At 38.1% G+C, this 18,374-nt stretch overlaps 1 protein-coding gene across 2 annotated transcripts in view; it reads right to left on the minus strand.

Moving 5' to 3' along the window:
* The window catches only part of SUGCT (succinyl-CoA:glutarate-CoA transferase), a 745,635-nt gene that overhangs the window by 424,131 nt on the left and 303,130 nt on the right, over positions 1–18,374 (minus strand). For both annotated transcript variants that reach the window (XM_032758266.2, XM_058445557.1), the window contains exon 10: positions 8,658–8,729. In XM_032758266.2, the coding sequence (XP_032614157.1) occupies positions 8,658–8,729 (72 nt within the window). The remainder of the gene's footprint in view (positions 1–8,657; positions 8,730–18,374) is intronic.

An 18,374-nucleotide genomic window follows, 5' to 3' on the forward strand; every position in this document is an offset into this window, starting at 1 on the left:
TTATTCTCCTGGATTTTAAAAACCAACACCACATACAGCACCCTTTCTAGAAACCTCCCTGTCACAACACCTAATCCAAGAATTGGCCTCAAGCCTTGTCTAGCAGTTAGACACCCTCCCTCCGTAAGAGTGAATAAGTCATTCCAAGAAAAAAGCAAGTGTCTTCACTAAGTCACAGGTTAAATTTACAAACCTGGCCTCACCCAAAAAGCACCATCAGCAACAAAAAATTACACAGTGACCACACTTAAGGGTAATGGGAATGCCCATGTGTCCTCTGTATTTGACTTATTGGAACTCTTTTCTGTTTCAAAGATGGTGTGAAATTGTTGGCCAAAGTAATAATCCTTCCATCTTCAGCTATGCCAGCTAACGTTCAAAATGTTTCGAGAGACAGCTTCAAGGACTGTGATCATAACTATTATTCTGGAGCTTAAATTTAAAAAGAGTGCTGCCTGGGATAAAATAAAACAATGTACATGAAAATGCTTGACATACTAAGCACTAAATAAATGTGAAGTATTCCAACTAGGTACTGTTTCCCCCAAAAGACACTTTTTTTTTTTTTTTTTTGAGACAGTCTCACACTGTTGCCTAGGCTGGAGTGGAGGGGCACGATCTCAGCTCAGTGCAACCTCCACCTCCCAGGTTCAAGGTATTCTCCTGCCTCAGCCTCCTGAGTAGCTGCCATTACAGGCATGTGCGTCATCATGCCCAGCTAATTTTTCTGTATTTTTAGTAGAGACAAGGTTTTACCATGTTGGTCAGGCTTGTCTCGAACTCCTGACCTCAAATGATCCGCCCACTTCAGCCTCCCAAAGTGCTTGGATTACAGGCATGAGCCACAGAGTCTGGCCAGAAAAATTTAAAAAGCATATATTGGTACAAAAAAGAAAGGAGGAAGGGCTCCGCAAAAAAATGAAGAGACATTGGCAAAAACAAAAAAAAAAGAAAGTAACAAAACACCATAAACTGAGTAGCAAATATTTTCTAAGAAGGAGAAGAGAAAAAATAATGAAGACCCATGATAATAAAAACTGCAAGTGTTTTAACATGCCTATCATCTAATGTTCCCCTTAAAGCAAAAACCAAAATCCTTAAGAGTCTGAAAGGTTCTACACGATATGGCACTATTACCTCTCTAACATCACCTCTTACCATGCTCTCCTCCCTTGCTCATTGCTGCAGCCATTTCATCTTCTTGCTGGACCAGGAACATGTCTATTCCACTTCAGCTTCAGGAGTTTTAAAACAGCTATTCCTTTGCTTGGAACATCTTCTACCAGACATCTAGTTGGCTAGCTCCTCCTTTCCTTGGTCGAGTCGGCTCAAATTCAACTTCTTAATGCAACTACCCTGATTACCCTACCCCCATCACAGGCCACCCCACCCCACACAACACTGACTCCCCTGATTCCCTCTTCCCTTGCCCATTTTTTCCCATAATATTTATCGCCTAACATATTTATTATGTTTATTACTCCATATATGTCTGCCCTGATAAAATGTAAGCTTCACAAAGTCAAAATATTTTAAATGTTTTGTTCACTGATATAGCCCAAATGCTGACAACACATTCTTCAACTGACAAGCTCACAGATAAACAATGTGAACACTTTCAGGTGTATGATATATCAGACATTATTCTATGCATATACCTTATTCCATTATGTCTAAAATCACTTTTTAGTTGCAGCCAGGGGCGGTGGCTCACGCCTATAATCCCAGCACTTTTGGGAGGCCAAGGCGGGTGGATCACCTGAGGTCAAGAGTTGGAGACCAACCTGGCCAACATGGTAAAACCCCATCTCTACTAAAAATACAAAAATTAGTCGGGCATAACGGTGGGTGCCTGTAATCCCAGCTACTCAGGAGGCTGAGGCACAAGAATCACTTGAAACCGGGAGGCAGAGGTTGCAGTGAGCCGAGATCATGCCACTACACTCCAGTCTGGGCAATGGAGCAAGACTCTATCTCATAAAAATAAATAAATAAATAAATAAAATATAAATATAGTTGCTTCTTAAAAGCTACATGGCCTCTTGAAAGAGCTGTTTGTCAGGAGAACATTATAAAGAGTTGTCACTGCCTGTAAGTCATAATCTTCATATACACCACCATCACTTTATGTGCATTACTGATACAACACATGTTAAGTTTAATTGCCATTTAAAATGGCACCCAGTATAATAGAAAATATGATAACTTAGTACTGAAATAAAAGATCTTTGCATATGCAGGAAGGTGCAGAAACAGAGAATCACTTGTAGCATAAGAACTACTGGAATCTAGTTTTTAGATAAAGGAAAAGGCAACATCTCTCGTGAAATGTGAAGTTTCACAATTTCTCAACAAATTCAGATCATCTGATCTTCCTTCTGCCAGTACAGATGTTAAATAAGTATTTGCACAAGAATTTGCTGCAAACAAGTTTTCTGAGATGACAAAAACCAGTCTATAGTTAATATAGCCCCGCTCCAGCTTTCTTTTCATTAGTGTTTGCCTCTTTTGTTTGTGTTTGTATATTTTTCCATCCTCTTACTTTAATAAACAGTATCATTATATTTGAAGTGAATTTCAAATATGAATTGGACAGCTATAGAGTTGGGTCATTTTTTTCCGGACTTCTTTTAATTCATATATTTAGACGACTCACATTTAATGGTATTGATATTTTTGAATGACTTAGAGCTACCAGTTTATTGTTTTTTCTGTTTATTCCTGTTTTGCTTTCTGGTCTTCTTTAGAGTTGTTATTATTACATTTACCTATTTTGATTTTGGCTATATTTTTGCATAGATGTTTAATGAAAGATATTTAATGATTGCTTAGGGGATCATAATGCATATACTTTTCGCATTGTAGTTAGAATCAAAATTTTACCACTTCAAGTGGAATATAGCAAACTTACTACAATATAATCCCTTTACTCTCCCCAATTTATGTTGTATTTTTCTGTATGTTAGATCTACATACACTGAAAATCCCATCAGACAGTATCTTAATCTTTGCTTTCACCCATCAAATATTTCAAAGAATTCACTAGGAAAAGAATAGACCATTATATTCACCCAGATATTTACTATTTATGTTGCTTTTCCTTCATTTCTGATGTTTCCAGTTCCCTTCTGACAACATTTACCTTCTGTAAATGAAAAACTTCCTGGAAAAATTGTTTCAGAGCAAGTCAGCTGGCTACAAATTCCCTTCGTTTTCCTTTATACAGAACGTCTTTATTTAACCTTCATTTCTTAAGGATACTTCGACTGGATATTGAAATCTAGGTTGGCATTTCTTTCCTTTCAGCCTTTTAAACATGTTGTGCCCCTTCTTCGCTAGCATTAATTTCTGACAAAAAAATATGCAGTTAATTGAGTCACTGTTCCCCCATAGATAATACATTTTTTCCCCTATGGGTGTTTTTCTGGATGATTTTTGTGTATCCATTGTGTTACAATTGCCTACAGTATTGAGTGCAGTAACATGTACATGCTGTACAGATTTATAGCCTAGGAGGAATAGGCTATCCCATACAGCCTATGCGTGTAGCAGGCTATACCATCTAGGTTTGTGTAAGTACACTCTATGATATTCACATGCCACCACCAACTGACACATTTCTCAGGACATACACCTGTTGTTAAGGGACACATTAGGTATTCACGCATAGATTTTTTTCAGTTTATCCCATTTATGGTTTGCTGAAATTATTAAATCTACGGGCATTTAACTTTTACCAAATTTGGTATATATACAATTGTTATTTCTTCAAATATTTTTTCAGCATGTACACTTTCTCCCCTCATTCTGGGACTACAATGACATAAATATTGGACTTTTTGTTATTGTTGAACAGGTTCCTGAGGATCTGTTATTTCTTGTTTTGAGTAGGAAGAAGCTATCTTTTGTTCTCTCTATTGTTCAGATTGAATAATTTCTATTGATCTATCTTTAAGTTCCTTATCATCTTCATTGCACTATTGAGGTCAACCAGTGAGGTGTAATTTTTTTCTTGGTTATTATACTTTTAAGTTTTTAATTTTCCCTTTGGTTCTTCTTCATATCTTGTATTTCTTTGCTGAATATTTCTATATCCCATTTATTTAAACAGTGTTTGTGATGCTTTTTAGAGCGTTGTTATAATAGCTACGTAAACATCTTTGTAAGTTAATTCCAACATCTGCGTCTTCTTTGCATTGGCATTGATGGCCTTTTCTCACACAAGTTCTGGTTCTTCATATGCTGAGTAATAATGGATTGTATCCTGGACATTTTGAACATTATATTATGAGCCACTGGGTCTTGTTTAAATTCTAAGGAGAATTTTTACTCTTGCTGATTTAGCAGACAGTTGACCTGGTTACATCCAGGCTGCCATTTCTAACCCACCCACCTGCTGTGTGCTTTGATTCTCATGTTAAGTTTTCAAAGCCTTTGCAGTGTTATTTTAATCTCACTAGTAAGTGCCAAACCTAATGGTCATATGACAACCTGGGCAGTTGTCTATTTATTAATTCAGTTCCTATTATCTTTGGTATGCTGATTAGGATCAAATTAGTGCACATCCAAGTAAGGGGTGATCCCAAGAGTTCATAAACAACATCAAGGATTGCTTTGTCAAGATCTTCTCTCTGCAATCTCTCTAGCGTTTTCCAGTTGCCTGGGGCTCCTGCTTTAGTTATCCCACTCCCCAGCATGGTTCCAGGGCAGAGGCCATGCAATGGGAGGATAGAGGGGAAAAAAGCAACAGGGACTCACTCCTTTCTTTGGGATCACAGCTCAGCAATGAAGAAAGTTCTTCTTTCTCAGAGTTGGCTCCTGCTCATCTGCTGTTTACAATACAGGATTACTTGGGGTCTGGGACATAAGAAAATGGAAAGGAGGGGAAAACAAACTATTTCCACATTCTCTCTGACATTACAGCTCACTTTTTCGTGTTCTTTGCACCAGGAATAAAGAGCATTTCCTGGATATCTGCTGTATTGCCTGGTGCTCACTTCCAGGTTTCAGGTTCAACTATACCCAAGTGAAGGAATAACTGGAGGGAAAAGCTGGTTAAGTTGACTGCCAGTTAGAGGTACTTCAAATTCGGGTGTTCTCCCCTAAATCTCTTACTATTTACTTTTCAAAGTCTTTTAATACATGCTTCATGGATTCATGCAATCTGTCCAGGTATGATCACCGTGCTCAGGGTAAGCGGGAAAAGTGTATTTACTCTCTCCTCCTCAGAACCAGAATCTTCACATCTAATTTTCATAGATGTCATTTATTAAGTGCATATGAGCAAGGCCTATTCTAAGTGCTTCACTTCTCTAACACTTTCCAAACCCCTAAGTTGTATATAAGTATAATTACGTATTATAATCTTCATTTTATACATAGGAAAACAGATGCTTAGTAAAGATTAAGGACCTTGACAGAGTTCACCTACCTACTAACAAGACTTACAGTAGGTCTTAAACATTATACCTCGGATATATTATATTTTGGAACAGGCGGTCTAAAAACCTGCTCCAAAATCACCTACAGTCCTTCTTAAAACTGAAGTTTCCTCTACCTCACCCCAGACATACTAAAGTAAAATCTTTGGGAATGGAGCTAAAGGACATTCCTATGCACACTAGATTGAGAACCAATGTATAGTCTCTCCAATAAAAGAAGCCTTCAATCTACATTACTTTCAAAAGGATGTCAATATTCAATATTTCATATAGGAATACCCCATCAGGGGTGGCATCCATCAGCTTAAAATAGCTTACATATGCTCACTTTCATACTCTGCTGTATCATGGTAAGGAACATTAAGTAGGACTTATTATGAACAAGGTTCACTTTATACACAAGATTTTCTGGAACCTCAGACTTGAACTCAATATTCTTGCTCCCACTCCAACTCCTTACAATGAAAGCTCGCTAATACAGCTCCTCCCCAAGAATTATCAATCAACCACTATATCAATTCTATTTTGGAAGGAGACCAGGCATAAGTCAATTCCATTCGTTTGTCACAGACAATGCTGCCACATTTCTCCCCAGGAACTAAAGCTGTCCCATCTTTCCTGATGGAGTGTACTTGACAAAAGAACAGTTTTGAGGGGCTCACTGTGAAGAACGGGGAACCCCATCTTCTATAAGCCCAGTTTGAATAACAAGGCTCTCAGTAATAAATAAATATGAGTAAAAAAAATGGTTAGAAGAAATCCACACACTACACATAACTGGGAAGGGAAGAAAACCTTGCATCAGAGTGGAGGAACAGATGATTTTTCTTAGGTAAGAAGGTGTTTAGGACAAGTTTACATGTGAGGGCGTAATTACAAAGATTTGAAAAAATCAATCAGATTGCAACATTCACGCAGTATGCCTAGCTAATAATGTAAATAACTCAAGAATCCTGTACACATAAATCTTCTGAGAATCTCAAAGAGTTTTATGGACATTGGATTAATGGCTCATAACAGGGATTATCATTCCTAACTCTCATATGGGAAAATCAAGGTCAAGGGTGCCATTCCTAAGGCCCTCTGACAGTCTCCTTTATAAGCAATGTGTTATAACACACCATAACAATAAGTCATATTTCAGTATTAAAACTTCTGGCAAATATTCTGCTTTGAAATAAGAACCTTTGTTGAAAACTGTTCTTATGGATATTTATGAGGAAGTTCAAAAGTGTTAACTTGATCAGCAGTAATGAATCAAAAATACAAAGAATTCAGTACAGTTATTTTCAAACCTAAAGAGTATGTCAAGCAGTAATTTTCACTGCCAGGTCCTCCCACCCCCAACCCCACCACTTTCTGGAGAAAGAAAACTCCAAAACATATGGCCCAGGAAGAAAATCTGTACTCGTTTATAGCAATGAATTGGCTTATACATCTCTGCAGTTAGAGTACGCAAATGACTTCACAGGCAACAGCTTCCGTATGTTTCATATTTTTAACATTGACCGTTCATAATAAAGATTCTTTGATCCCAGATCAAATGTTTGAATCGATTTTCCCTACACTTACTCAGAGTCACCATTTAAAAGGCTCCCCTCTTCCCACCTCAGATGTTTCAGCCCTTCCTGCAATCAGAACTATCTCCATTTGTTACCTTCTCCATGGTCCTCCCCATCCCTTTGCTGTGGTTTTTAGCTCTGCTCCCTAACTTCTCATACAAAAGACGCACAGTAATAAATAATTTTTGTACATAATAAGTTAACTACAGTAAATGAGATTCAGGATTTCATAGGCATCTCTTTTTTTTTTGAGACAGTCTCCCTCTGTCGCCCAGGCTTGAGTGCAGCGGCGCGATCTCGGCTCACTGCAACCTCCGCCTCCCGGGTTCAAGCAATTCTCTTGCCTCAGCTGAGTAGCTGGGACTACAGGCGCACAGCCGCCACACCTGGCTAATTGTTTGTATTTTAGTAGAGACAGGGTTTCATCATGTTGCTCAGGCTGGTCGAGAACTCCTGAGCTCAGGCAATCTGCCCACCTCGGCCTCTCAAGTGCTGGGATTGCAGGCGTGAGCCACCGTGCCAGGCCCTCATAGTCATCTTTAATAACACTGAAAGCTCATGGTAAAATTTAGTATAAAAACTGATTGTCTCTCAAAAAAAAGAAAAAAATCCTTAACAGATAAGGCCTTTGGATATATTTAAGAAAAATAAAAATAAAAATGAGATTCTATTCCTTGGATTAAAACTACAAAAAATGAACAGATACCTAAGTTCTAAAATTAAAACAAAACACCAAAGTCTTGATAATTAAACATCAAGTAAAGAAAAAAAAAAGTCTAGTAGGCCGGGTGCAGTGGTTCACGCCTGTAATCCTAGAACTTTGGGAGGCTGAGGTGGGCAGATTACTTGAGGTCAGGAGTTCAAGACCAGCCTGGCCAGCAGAGTGAAACCTCATCTCTACTAAAAATACAAAAATAGTCAGGCATGGCGGCATGCACCTGTAATCCCAGCTCCTCTGGAGGCTGAGGCAGGAGAATCGCTTGAAGCAAGGAGGCAGAGGTTGCAGTGATTCGAGATCGCGAGGTCTAGTAAATGCTACAAGTTTAGAATATCCCTAAGAACAAATTATTATTTTAAATGATTCCATGGTCTTTATTTTAAGGCCTTGTTGAGAAGGAACAATTTTAATATAATCTTAATTCCTAAAACCTTGAAACATAAATTCTTCAGAAAGGTACTCATTAAATAAAGGTTAAGTTGAAAAAAAGTTTTAAAATTTCCAGTACTAAATAAAATAAATATGGGAGTAGCTTAACTATACATGGGTCCAATTAACCTGATATAGTAAAAGATAAGGAGGGAGAGAACGAAAGGAAGAAAGGAAGGGAGGAAGGGAAGGAGGGAGGGGAAAAAAAGAAAAAATACCAGTGTTAAAGGTCCCTTTAAAAATGATTCCCCCATTTTGTTTGGACTGGTAGGCAGGTCAAGTTTTAGGACAATTTAAGCTACTACAATTCTTCATTTTAAAATACAGCCAAATACGACAAAAAACATAGAATGCTAATTTGGACTCTGCCTTATCCTTTATAAGCATGAATATCCTATACTTTTAGGTGCTAACACAGGGGGCCTAAGTTGGTTATGACCTGGGCAAAACTGAACTTGCCCTGGCTTTGTACAAGATCATCGACCAATCCCAATAATTATAGATTACCTTGCACACAGTGGCAAACTGCTGGTTATTTCCTGCTCCAACTACAATATAGCCATCCTTGGTTTTAAAAGCCTAAAAGGAATAAATACAGAGGTAAATATTATTTATATGTTGACAAGACCACAAAAGTTTAATTTCTAAAATATCTATATAGAAAGCTTGTTCTAAAGCAATGTTATTAATTCAATATCCATTAATTTGTATCTTTTTCATATATATATACATATATAGTATATCTTCCACAAAAGATATATACATATACACACTAGCTAAATGTCAAACATTCAATAGCCACATGTGGCTAGTGGCTATTGCATTAGCCAGCACAGACAGAATATTTCCATCATCACAGAATAGATCTCTCTCTCTCTCTCTCTCTCTCTCTCTCTCTATATATATATATATATATATATACACACACACAGACACACATATATGTATATGTATGTATGTATATATATGAGTGTGTGTGTGTATATATGTATGTATGTATGTATGTATGTATTTGGTGACAGGGTCTGGCTCTGTCACCCAGGCTCCCAGGATGGAGTGCAATGGCATGATCTCAGCTTACTGCTCCACCTCCCAGGTTTAAGCAATCCTCCTGCCTCAGCCTCCTGCGTATCTGGGACTACAGGTGCATGGCACCATGCCCAGCTAATTTTGTACTTTTTGTAGAGATGGGGTCTCGCTATATTGCCCAGGCTGGTCTTAAACTCCTGGGCTAAAGATCCGCCCACCTCAGCCTCCCAAAGTACTGGGATTACAGGCATGAGCCACCATGCCTGGCCCTTTTTCTTTTATATTTGGATAGTTGGTTTCATTTAGATGGTTCTAAGCATTTCCTAGCTTTTCCACTGTTACAACATTTGTCAAAAAAATTTAAAAAAAAGTGAATCAAAAAAATAAAATCCATTATAATGTACAAAATAAAATACTCTATTCATTATGGTTTGGAACAATTAAGAATTTTTTGTTTTATTTTCATTTTTTCCCTGTAGGGCAAAGAGGATTATAAGGCAAAAAGCATTATGTTTCTACAAAGTGTAAGAAGCATAGATGGAAAGAAGGGAGAAGCAAAGGAAGGAGAAGGAAGGAAGGAAGGAAAGAAGGAAGGAAGGAAGGAAGGAAGGAAGGAAGGAAGGAAGGCAGGCAGGGAGGGAGGGAGGGAGGGTGGAAAGTGGGAGAGGGAAGGAAAGTGACCTCGTGACCTCATGGAGCTACATTGCTTCTTTCAAGAACTCAAATTTAATCTTTTGGGCACTGTTTAATTTTAGTAGCAAAAATGGACACATCAGTATCTCTCTGGACCTTTATGTACCTAAAAATGTCTGTCCTTTTTTGGTGACAGGTTCCTGTGGACAGCGACAGACACTCTAACCACCCACAGTCCTAGCCCATTGGAGAATATTTTAGCACTTCCTTCTCCACATATGATCACAATGAAATTGGAGGAACCAAATTTTACCCTCAGAAGGCCTCATTCCTACTTCCCCAAAGTAAATTAGCTATTTGAATTTTCATCCTTTCTACGTAAAAACTGCACTGTATCTGTACCTTTTTCTTCACTTCCTCCTCCATTTGAGAAAAACGACTGTTTTCCTTGACTGGACTTACTCCTGGGCTGATGACCTCCACCTGCATCTTCCAGAACTTGCTTAATCATCTGTAATTTCTTCATTTCCACTGAATCCTTCTCTTCTGCCTATATATAGGCTCAGTTCTCCATAAAAATACCATTAACAACAACTGAAGAGAATTTTGATCAATCCCAACACCGCTTTCAAGCTATCTTGAATGTTCCTTTGTTCCCTTCTTCTATAATGACATAAGAGTGCCACCTACCCTCACTTCCTCACCAAGACCACATTCTAGTGACCTCTGTCACCGGGATGCTTACTATCACACTGAACTATACTTTTTGAACCCTCTGTATTATTTGGTACTGTTAACCATTCCCTCCTTCATGAACCTCTCTTATCTTCAGGCTGTGTCCAAGTTCATCTCCTAGCTCTCTGTTTTGCACATACCCTTTCTGCAGGATTTTCTTCTCTTGAGCCTTCAGCATTCCTTAAGCATCTGTCTTTGGTCTTTCACTTCACCTGCTTCTTACAATAGCCACTAGCCACATGTGATCATTAAATTTAAATAAACTGAAATTAAATTCGCCAGTCACTAAAGGCCAAATATTGTGATTCTATTTACATATTTAGACAAACAGGCAAATCCATCAAGACAGAAAAAAACACTAGTGGCTGCATAAAGCAGTGGAAGCTGGGGGAAGATGGGGAGTGATTGTCAATGAATACTGGGTTTCTTGTCAGGGTAATGAAAATGTTCCAAAATTGACTGATGGTTGCACAACTCTGAATACATTAAAAATCACTGAATTGTGCACTGTAAATGGGCAAATTATATGGTACGTGAATTACATTCCAATAAACCTGTTATTAACAACAATTCAGATCCACAGTCACATTAGCTAAATGTCAAGCATTCAATAGCCACATGTGGCTAGTGGCTACTGTATTAGCCAGCACAGACACAGAGTACTTCCATCATCACATAAAGTTCTTTTATACAGTGCTGGTAGAGTGGAACTGGGAGATTGTATTGGTCATGTCTTAATTTCAGTCTTCATCGTCCTAACATGATATCTGAAGAATGTTAAGCAATTAATAAATAGTTGGTAAATGCTAATGAATCAACCAAATGATTGCTTACAGATAGCACAATGGTAGCTAAAATAGATCTCAAGAAATACATTATAAAAAGTTTTATTCTGTTTACATTGTTGCTTGATTTGGTAAGGAATGCTATTAAGGAGATATCACATAAACTCTTTCAAACATTCTCCCTTGTCCATGAGGGCAAAATAAAGTTAGTGTCATAGACAATGCATTAGTGTTTCTCAAACTACAGAAAGAAAATCTGCAACAAAGCTGCGGGTAGGTACAAAGGATTTTGAGCTGAAGTATTGCAAGGAACCATTGACAGCTGTGAAGCTACACAGGTTGTTTTCTTGCTTTTTTGTGGAGAAGGGTGAGATGGGGGTGAATAAGTAAATGTGAAGTAACAAGCCCTGTTGGAACGTATAATGTGAAGAAAGGCTTGCTAAATTTCGGATCAGTGACATGTCCAATAAGTTTATAATTTCTGGGGTGTTCATTTCCTTTTAACAAGTAAAGAAATGCATATTTTTCCCTGCAGCCTCCAACACAAATTTAAATATATCTTTTATTAATATAAAAGTTTAAAATTTTTAAGAAGATTCTAGATAGCTGAACATGCAGAGGTTCCTAAAGGATGGCATGCTCCGGGAGGGAATGGAAGCTCCATACCCCTCCCTATACCTTACACTACACATCTCTTCATCTCTAACCTTGTTAATATCCTGTATAATAAACCAGCAAACATAATAATTTTAAGCAAAGGTAATTAGTCAATGATCATTGAAAAGTGAAGAAGTCATGGCAACTGAGCCTCACAATATAATCAGCCTAAAGATTATCAAATAGATTTTATAAAGATTCAGGTAATATTAGGAGTTCTTTTTAATAATTATTTGTTCCCTGTTACTGCTACAGTATTTATTTAATAAACATTTTAACTAAGAACTTTAAAAAATAATATGCTATTGAGGATTTTTGCATCGATGTTCATCAGGGATATTGGTCTAAAATTCTCTTTTTTTGTTGTATCTCTGCCAGGCTTTGGTATCAGGATGATGCTGGCCTCATAAAATGAGTTAGGGAGGATTCCCTCTTTTTCAATTGATTGGAATAGTTTCAGAAGGAATGGTACCAGCTCCTCTTTGTACCTCTGGTAGAATTCAGCTGTGAATCCTTCTGATCCTGGACTTTTTTGGTTGGTAGGCTATTATTAATTATTGCCTCAATTTCAGAGTCTGTTATTGGTCTATTCAGGGATTCAACTTCTTCCTGGTTTAGTCATGGGAGGGTGTAAGTGTCCAGGAATTTATCCATTTCTACTAGATTTTCTAGTTTATTTGCATACAGGTGTTTATAGTATTCTCTGATGGTAGTTTGTATTCCTGTGGGATCGGTGGTGATATTCCCTTTATCATTTCTTATTGTGTCTATTTGATTCTTCTCTCATTTCTTCTTTATTAGTCTTGCTAGCAGTCTGTCAATTTTGTTGATCTTTTCAAAAAACCAGCCCCCATGGATTCATTGATTTTTTGAAGGGTTTTTTTTGTGTCTCTATCTCCTTCAGTTCTGCTCTGATCTTAGTTATTTCTTGCCTTCTGTATCGAATTCAGCAGCACATCAAAAAGCTTATCCACCATGATCAAGTTGGCTTCATCCCTGGGATGCAAGGCTGGTTCAACATATGCAAATCAATAAGCATAATCCATCACATAAACAGAACCAAAGACAAAAACTACATGATTATCTCAATAGATGCAGAAAAGGCCTTCGACAAAATTCAACAGCACTTCATGCTAAAAACTCTTAATAAACTAGGTATTGATGGGATGTACCTCAAAATAATAAGAGCTATTTATGAAAAACCCACAGCCAACGTCATACTGAATAGGTAAAAACTGGAAGCATTCCTTTTGAAAACTGGCACAAGACAGGGATGCCCTCTCTCACCACTCCTATTCAACATAGTGTTGGAAGTTTTGGCCAGAGCAATCGGACAGGAGAAAGAAATAAAGGGTATTCAATTAGGAAAAGAGGAAGTCAAATTGTCCCTGTTTGCAGATGACATGACTGTATATTTAGAAAATTCCATCGTCTCAGCGCAAAAAACGTCTCAGCTTATCATCCTTAAGCTGATAAGCAACTTCAGTAAAGTCTCAGGATACAAAATCAATGTGCAAAAATCACAAGCATTTTTATATACCAATAACAGACAGACAGCCAAATCTTGAGTGAACTCCCATTCACAACTGCTTCAAAGAGAATAAAATACCTAAGAATCCAACTTACAAAGGATGTGAAGGACTTCTTCAAGGAGAACTACAAAACACTGCTCAACGAAATAAAAGAGGACACAAACAAATGGAAGAACATTCCATGCTCATGGATAGGAAGAATCAATATCGTGAAAATGGCCATACTGCCCAAGGTAATTTATAGATTCAATGCCATCCCCATCAAGCTACCAATGACTTTCTTCACAGAACTGGAAAAAACTACCTTAAAGTTCATATGGAACCAAGAAAGAGCCCGCATTGCCAAGATAATCCTAAGCCAAAAGAACAAAGCTGGAGGCATCACGCTACCTGACTTCAAACTATACTACAAGGCTACAGTAACCAAAACAGCATGGTACTGGTACCAAAACAGAGATATAGACAAATGAAACAGAACAGAGCCCTCAGAAATAATACCACACACCTGCAACCATTGGATCTTTGACAAACCTGACAAAAACAAGAAATGGGGAAAGGATTCCCTATTTAATAAATGGTGCTGGGAAAACTGGCTACCCATACATAGAAAGCTGAAACTGGATCCCTTCCTTACACCTTATACAAAAATTAATTCAAGATGGATTAAAGACTTAAATGTTAGACCTAAAACCATAAAAACCTTAGAAGAAAACCTAGGTAATATCATTCAGGACAAAGGCATGGGCAAGGACTTCATGTCTAAAACACCAAAAGCAATGACAACAAAAGCCAAAATTGACAAATGGGATATAATTAAACTAAAGAGCTTCTGCACAGCAAAAGAAACTATCATCAGAGTGAACAGGCAACCTACAGAATGGGAGAAAATTTTTGCAACCTACCCATCTGACAAAGGGCTAATATCCAGAATCTACAAAGAACTTAAACAAATTTACAAGAAAAAATCAAACAACCCCATCAAAAAGTGGGCAAAGGCTATGAACAGACACTTCTCAAAAGAAGACATTGATGCAGCCAACAGACACATGAAAAAATGCTCATCATCACTGGCCATCAGAGAAATGCAAATCAAAACCACAATGAGATACCATCTCACACCAGTTAGAATGGCCATCATTAAAAAGTCAGGAAACAACAGGTGCTGGAGAGGATGTGGAGAAATAGGAACACTTTTACACTGTTGGTGGGACTGTAAACTAGTTCAACCATTGTGGAAGACAGTGTGGCAATTCTCAAGGATCTAGAACTAGAAATACCATTTGACCCAGCCATCCCATTACTGGGTATATACCCCAAGGATTATAAATCATGCTGCTATAAAGACACATGCACACGTATGTTTACTGTGGCACTATTCACAATAGCAAAGACTTGGAACCAACCCAAATGTCCATCAATGATAGACTGGATTAAGAAAATGTGGCACATACACATCACGGAATACTATGCAGCCATAAAAAAGGATGAGTTCATATCCTTTGTAGGGACATGGATGAAGCTGGAAACCATAATTCTGAGCAAACTACCACAAGGACAGACAACCAAACACCGCATGTTCTCACTCATAGGTGGGAACTGAACAATGAGAACACTTGGACACAGGATGGGGAACATCACACACCAGGGCCTGTCGTGGGGTGGGGGAAAGGGGGAGGGATAGCATTAGGAGATATACCTAATGTAAATGACGAGTTAATGGGTACAGCACACCAACATGGCACATGTATACATATGTAACAAACCTGCACGTTGTAAACATGTACCCTAGAACTTAAAGTACAATTTTAAAAAATTAGCTTCTTATAAGAATTTGGGACTTTTTAAGCTTTTTAACAAGGTTTGGAAACTACCAAATTAAGCCATTTTGCAAGTCCCAACTCCCAGGTAAAGTCTATGAGCTAGATTACCATCAACAACTTTTCTAGTAAAGAAGGCATTAAATGATCCTATATAAAGATAAAAATAAATAAATAAAACATAATATGTTATCACTATAGAAAATTGGGGAAGTACAGAAGAATATAAGATGGAAAAAAACTGCATGATATCATCACCCAGAAGAAGCAACTATTAAGTAGCATTCTTCTTTCTGGTTTCTTTGTATGTGCTTTTACATTATTAAGGAAACTGCCTTTGAGAGAAATATGACGGAAAAATTATCAGTGAGTGTAATCTAACCTAACTGACTCCATCTTGTTTCTAATTTCACAAGCTAACTGATTTCTTTAACTTTACAGTCCCTTCCAGAAGCCCTCCTTGCTCAGGGATCAAAACTGCCTTTTAAGACTAATGAAAGGATATAAAATTAGCATTATAGGAGGGACTTGAATTCTGCTAAGATACGGCTTAGTTAAATGATCACCAGCATTGTTCCCTTGCTTACCTTTCTATAAGGATTTACTATTTCAGAAGTCAAAAGATGTGTGACATCCTAATTGCTCCTATAGATAACATCACTATCGTCAAAACCTCCTAAGATTGGTCTTTGAGATATTTTTCAGACTTTGGCATACTGACGAATGACTTAACTCTACCCAGACCCATGAGTCATAGGAAGGAACTAATACAACCAGTCCTGAGACCCCTATCCAGAAACTCACTCAGAGTACTAAGACAATTTGGACACTGCTAAGATTTCATCCCCAACCAATCAGCAGCACCCAATCCCTCTCCCTCAGCCTGCCAAATTACTCTTTGAATCACTAAACTCCAAGCTGTTTGGGAAGCTGACTTGAGAAATGTCTCCCATACTTCCAAACTCCCATACTCCCATACTTCCCATACATTGCTGGCCCTGTGATTATTAAACTCTTTCCCTACTGTAACACTGCTGTTTCAGCAAATTGGCTCCATCTCTGCAACAGGCAAGAAGAAGTGGTCAGGCAATTATATGAGTATCTTAATATACATTAATTTCTAGACTACTTTTTTTTCATTTAACACCCTATCACAAGCATTTTTAAATAGCATTGCTTTTAATGACACAAAATATCTTTTTCAAAATTTGCTTCAACATTCTAAGCTCATTTAAACTGGAGGGGTTTTTTTTTGTTTTGTATTCAAATCAAGCCCTATTTCATATGTTAATATCACAAATAAAAAATTATTAAATTTCATACTGAAACTCTGAAGAAAATGTCTGGTCCAACTAAGATCCTTAAAAAGCCAACCTTATCCCAGTAAGGCCTGAAGGATAAAATAGTAAAATGAATCCCACCCAAGACATTTATTAAGAATCAACCTGTGTGATATTAGACAATTTACATAATTTAAGAGCCTCAGTTTTGACATCTCTAAAATAGGAATGATCAGTACTTACCTTTAAAATTATTTTGACTAAGTTCATAAAGTACATTGATTCATGTACTTGGCAAATATTTATTGATATACTATGTGCTAGGCTCTGGGTACAATGGGTAGAAAATGACAAGACAAATGAGACACACATTCTAATAAAGTAGCAGACACTAATCAAACATTCACATAAGTAATTACAAACAATGACAGGCATTGGAAAAGAAAAGTACAAAACCCAATGAGATCTTTTTTTTTTTAAAGACAGCATCTCTCTCTGTCACCCAGGCTGGAGTAAACTGGCATAATCCTAGCTCACTCCAGTCTCAAACTGATGGGCTTAAGAGATTCTCCTCACATAGCCTCTTGAGTAGCTAGGACTACTCAGATGGAGTCTCATTGTGTTGCACAGGCTGGTCTCAAAATCCTGGCTTCAAGCAATCCTCCAACCTCAGCCCCCCAAACAATGAGATCTTAGGATAGGTGGACCTAATGTTGTCTTGGTTGGGAGCTCTGAAGCCAGGAAAGAGTCCCTAGAAAAGTGATCCTAGAAAAGTCTCTAGAAATAGATTGAGATGGTAAAATTTACTGACTTGGTAATGGTTTGAATATCATGGTTGAGAGTTGAAATCTAAGGGAGAAAAAGGTGTCATGATGATGCTTAAGTTTCTAAGGAGCTTTTGAGATAGTCCAGTGACAAGTTCACATGAGTAAGACTTGGGTACCAGGTGAAAGTCTGAACTGTGGATAAAAACTTGGCTGGGTGCAATGGCTCATTCCTGTAATCCTGGCACTTTGGGAGGCCAAGGCAGGTGGATCACTTAAGTCCAGGAGTTTGAGACCAGACTGGCCAACATTAGCGAAACCCCGTCTCTACTAAAAATACAAAAATTAGCCGGGCGTAGTGGTGCATGCCTGTAGTCCCAGCTACTCGGGAGGCTGAGGCAGAAGAATCGCTTCAACCCAAGAGGCAGAGGTTGCAGTGAACTGAGATCAGGCCACTGCACTCCAGCCTGGGCAACAGAGCAAGAATCTGTCTTAAAAAAAAAAACAGACAAAAAACTTGACTCATTTGCTTATTATCTATAATCAAAGTCATCACATGGACCAAATCATTTAGGAAAAAAGTTCACACTGCAGAGTAGGAAAAAAAGGGAGTTAAGTGAGGAGTCTGAAGGCCTCTCCCATTTGAAATCCAGGCAGAAGAGAAGTACTCAGAGCGTAAGATGAGGACTGAAGAATGCCTACAAAGTAGACTTCCATTACATCAGCAAGAGGTGTCCAGTGTCATCATGCGAACAGAATGCAGTTTGTAGTGAATCACAGACTCCATAACTGTTAAGGAAAGGGAGCGAGCACACGCAGACATCTGTCTGAGCAGTCTGGCTGTGAAGCGCAGGGATGAGCACGGACTGAAAGCACAGCGTGAGCATGGCTGCAGACGGAGTTCCCATGTGGAGGAGGACCCAGGAAGTTCCCACTGGATGCTTCTACCTTCTTATTAACTGAGAGAAGATTGGGGAGATATGAGAATGAAA

Source organism: Hylobates moloch, unplaced genomic scaffold (genome assembly GCF_009828535.3).
Source record: "Hylobates moloch isolate HMO894 unplaced genomic scaffold, HMol_V3 SCAFFOLD_1, whole genome shotgun sequence".
Taxonomy (NCBI): Eukaryota; Metazoa; Chordata; class Mammalia; order Primates; family Hylobatidae; genus Hylobates; species Hylobates moloch.